This window comes from Glycine max, chromosome 1 (genome assembly GCF_000004515.6).
Source record: "Glycine max cultivar Williams 82 chromosome 1, Glycine_max_v4.0, whole genome shotgun sequence".
Lineage (NCBI taxonomy): Eukaryota > Viridiplantae > Streptophyta > Magnoliopsida > Fabales > Fabaceae > Glycine > Glycine max.
The window spans coordinates 12,840,459-12,845,112 of NC_016088.4; the positions used below are offsets into that span (position 1 = coordinate 12,840,459).

General features: G+C 38.8%; 1 protein-coding gene across 1 annotated transcript; it reads right to left on the reverse strand.

The window, feature by feature from the left end:
- Positions 1-3,630: 3,630 nt before the first annotated feature.
- Positions 3,631-4,251, reverse strand: LOC102660454 (uncharacterized). Its single transcript, XM_006573955.1, has one exon. The coding sequence runs from the start codon at positions 4,249-4,251 to the stop codon at positions 3,631-3,633; it is 621 nt and encodes a 206-aa protein (XP_006574018.1).
- Positions 4,252-4,654: the final 403 nt, after the last annotated feature.

The following is a 4,654-nucleotide window of genomic DNA, read 5'->3' on the forward strand; positions in this document are numbered from 1 at the left end:
TATCACTCACTGTTTTCTAAGCACAGAATTGCACACACACTAGGAATAGCACTAGAGACTGAAAATGATAGAATGAAAACAACACTTTATTAAGATGTATGATTGCCCTTTTATACAAGCAAAACAAAGTAACAACCCTTCACTCTTAGGCTAGCACTTATAACAGAATTTTAAAATTCTGTTACTCTCTCTTATACACAAAGCCAAAACAGAATTAAACTCTCACACCCTCCCTTAATTCTGATCTCCTAAGTCCATCAAGCCAATTCTGTCCCTTAACATTTTAAACCTCTCCCCTTTGAGGGGTTTAGTTAAAATATCAGCAAGTTGATCAAATGTGCAGCAGTACTCCACTTTCAATTTCTCTTTGTTCACTTGATCCCTAAGATAGTGAAACCTTGTTTCTATGTGTTTGCTTCTACCATGAGAAGTTGGATTCTTTGACAGGCTTATAGCTGACTTATTATCCACAAAAAGCTTCACTCCATCACTCTCCTTGATTTTTAATTCCTGTAGTAATGTGTCCAACCAGACAGCTTGACAAGCACTCATTGCAGTTGCAACATACTCAGCTTCACATGTTAATAGAGCCACTATGGATTGCTTCTTAGAACACCACGATATTGGTGCTGCACCATACATGAATATGTAACCTGTAGTACTCTTTCTGTCATCTCTGTCTCCTCCCCAATCTGCATCAGTATATCCCATCAATTCCTCTGAGTTGCTATTGTCTTTATTTGGAAATAAAATTCCAGCATTGATGGTCCCTTTTATGAACCTTAGAATCCTCTTGGCAGCTAGGAGATGAGGAATTCTGGGTCCTTTCATATATCTACTTACCAGTCCAACAGCAAATTCCAAATCAGGTCTTGAATGACACAAGTACCTGAGAGAACCAACAATCTGTTTGAACTCAGTTGCATCGACTTTGTCTTCCTTGCCCTCCTTTTCAAGTACAAGACCTGCCTCTGTTGGTGTTGCTGCTGAATTACGTTCAACCATGTTGAATCTCTTCAATATTTCTGTTGCATACTTGCTCTGGTGCATCAAAATACCTCTCTCAGTCTTCTTGAATTCAAATCCAAGGAAATAGGATAGAACCCCCATATCAGTCATTTCAAACTCACTCATCAATTCCCTTTTCAGTTCTGCTATCTCACTTTCATTACCACCAGTGATCAACAAATCATCCACATAGAGGCATATAATAATGATATTACCTACTGATTTGGATCTTACATAGACTCCAAACTCACAGCTACACTTATCAAAGCCAATTTTCATCATAAAACTGTCAATTTTCTTGTTCCAAGCTCTTGGGGCTTGCTTAAGTCCATAAAGAGCTTTTCTCAACCTGAGAACCTTTGACTCTTGGCCAGCTATAGAGAATCCAGGTGGCTGAGTCACATAGACCTCCTCATCAAGAGGACCATTTAAGAAAGCACACTTCACATCTAGTTGGTGCATTGTCCAATTCTTTAGGCTAGCAATTGCCACTACTGTTCTAATAGTCTCAATTCTAGCAACTGGTGCAAACACCTCTCTGTAGTCAATCCCAGCTTTCTGTAAAAATCCTCTAGCCACAAGTCTAGCTTTATACTTGACCACCTTGCCTTCTGGATTTGTCTTAATCTTATAGATCCACTTCACATCAATGGGCTTCTTCGATTTTGGTTGAGATACCAGCTCCCGCACTTGATTTTTCTCAATAGATTTAAGCTCTTCTGTCATAGCTTCAACCCACCTTTGATCAGTCATAGCATCTTCAAAGTTTATTGGTTCTGCTTCAGAAAACAGAGCAAAATGTACAAGATTCCCATCTACACTTACATCAGCATCAGACAACATCTCAAAACCTTGAAATCTAGCTGGTTTGGGTGCATTTCTCTGGGGTCTCACTTCTCTTTGAGTGGTATTACCATTCCCTTCACTTGTTTCTTCCTCTTCTGACCTTATCATTATTGAAGGTCCCTTCATTTCAGTATTCTGCTCCCAGTTCCAGCTTCTAGATTCATCAAATACCACATCCCTACTGATTATTATCTGCTTACTCTTCGGATCAAACAGCTTATAGCCTCCAGTTGAGTGATATCCGAGTAAGATCATTTGTTCACCTTTATCATCTAGCTTCCTTCTTAACTGATCTGGGATATGCCTAAAACAAAGTGATCCAAAGATTCTAAAATGGCTCACATTTGGTTTAGCACCACTCCAAGCTTCTTCAGGTGTTATTCCTTCCAATCTCTTTGAAGGGCTCCTATTCAAAATGAAGACAGCTGTAGACACTGCCTCTCCCCACAAGTACTTGGGCAGACTCTTGCCTTTCAACATGCTCCTTACCATATTCATTATGGTTCTATATTTTCTTTCTGCAGCTCCATTATGTTGAGGTGTATAGGGAGGAGTCACTTCATGAATTATGCCTTCTTGGTCACAAAATTCTTGAAATTCTGTTGAAACATATTCACCACCACCATCTGTTCTCAATATCTTGATCAATGAGCCACTTTGCTTTTCTGCCATATTTTTGAACTTCTCAAAGACTTCAAAGACATCACTCTTCCTTCTTATTAGGTAAACCCATACTTTCCTAGTCAATTCATCAATAAAGGATATGAAGTATTTGTTTCCACCCAGAGATTCAGTTTGCATAGGGCCACACACATCAGAGTAAATCACCTCAAGTTTCTCTTTTGCCCTGATTGGTACATTTTGTTTGAAAGTGCTTCTTGATTGCTTACACTGTAAACAACCATCACATACTTCACTAGGAGGCTTGATCTGAGGCAAACCCAGCACCATTTCTCTTGAGTTTAGCTTAATCAGATCTCTAAAATTTAAATGGCCAAATCTGTAATGCCATAACCACTCTTCACTGTTTACTGTAGTAGTAAAACACTTTTATTCTATCACATCAATCTCAATTTTGAATGTTCTATTTTTTGAAAGAGGGGACTTCAAAATGAGCTTGTGATTTCTGTCAAACACTCTCAACATCTTATTTTCAAGCTTAGTCATAAAGCCCTTTTCTAATAATTGACCTAAGCTGAGTAGATTACTTTTCATACCTGGTACAAAGAGTACATCAGTGATGCAAGACTGACCTCCATCCTTTGTTTTGATAAGGACCTTCCCAATTCCTTCAGCAGTCAAGATTCTATCATCAGCAAATTTGACTTGGCTCTTCACAGATTGATCAAGGTTGAGAAACCACTCTCTTCTTCCTGTCATATGAGTGGAGCAACCTGTGTCTAGGTACCAACAATTATCACTTGCCCCTTCAATTTGAGTAGTTACCATTAGCAGTACCTGTTCAGTGTCATCATCTTCTTCCTGAGCCAATTTTGCATCATCACCTTTAGGTTCTCTTTTGTTATTGGGTTTGCTGTAACACTCATCAGCAAAATGCCCAAACTTTTGACAGTTAAAGCATTGAATACTTCTTTTGTCAAACTTCTTTCTATTTGAAGATTTTTGGGAATTGGATCCCCCTCCTTTCTTGTGGTCTTTATCACTGTTCTGATTTCCCCTCCATTTATTGCTCTTCCCTTCAGTTTTGTCTTTCTTCCATCTATCACCATGCTTCTTTGGATTAGACCGTGCTTGCAAGGCTTGTTCACTTTTCTTCTAATTTATCCTTTCATTCATTCTCTGTTCATGAGATTCCAAAGATCCCTGCAATTCCTCTAGGCTAAGCTCTTCAAGATTTTTGGATTCCTCGATGGCTACCACAATATGGTCAAACTTGGGTGGCATGGTTCTCAGCACTTTCTCTACAACTGATTGCACAATTATCTTTTCTCCATAGCCCTTCATTGAATTCACCACTGTCTGCACTTTTGTGATGTACTCAGCAACTGATTCATTCTTTTCCATTTGTAGTAGTTCATATTGTCTCCTCAGAGTTTGCAGCTTGATCTTCTTAGTTTTTGTGGCTCCATCATGAGATTTCTGCAGAATGTCCCATGCTTCTTTGGAGGTTTGAGCCATTGCTATCTTTTCAAAGTTAGCAGCATCTACACTTTGGTGCAAAATGAAAAGTGCCTTGCAATCTTTCTTTTCTTTTTCTCTATCAGCAGCGTTTTGTTCCTCTGTTGCTCTCTCTCCCACAGGTATATAACCTTCTTCTACGAACTCCCAAACCCCTTGGAATCGCATCACCACCCTGATCTGAATCTTCCAATTTTCATAGTTCTTTCCTGTGAGAACTGGTAGATTTGCAGGAATTGAGCAAGATACTGCAACCATCAAAGAACTCCTTCAAGAACACCTCCAAGAACCTTTCTTTAGCGATTCTTGCCCCTTCTATTGAAACCAATGCTCTAGATACCAATTGTTGGAACACACAATGTTCTTCACTCAATTGCAAGAGATGCAATTCACTCCCTCACACATTCACTTGTGTATCACTCACTGTTTTCTAAGCACAAAATTGCACACACACTAGGAATAGCACTAGAGACTGAAAATGATAGAATGAAAACAACACTTTATTAAGATGTATGATTGCCCTTTTATACAAGCAAAACAAAGTAACAACTCTTCACTCTTAGGCTAGCACTTATAACAGAATTTTAAAATTCTGTTACTCTCTCTTATACACAAAGCCAAAACAGAATTAAACTCTCACATAAATATGAGACTGGCACGT

Coding starts and splice junctions, on each gene's coding strand:
- LOC102660454 (XM_006573955.1), bottom strand. CDS start 4,251: ATGGTTGCAGTATCTTGCTCAATTCCTGCAAATCTACCAGTTCTCACA.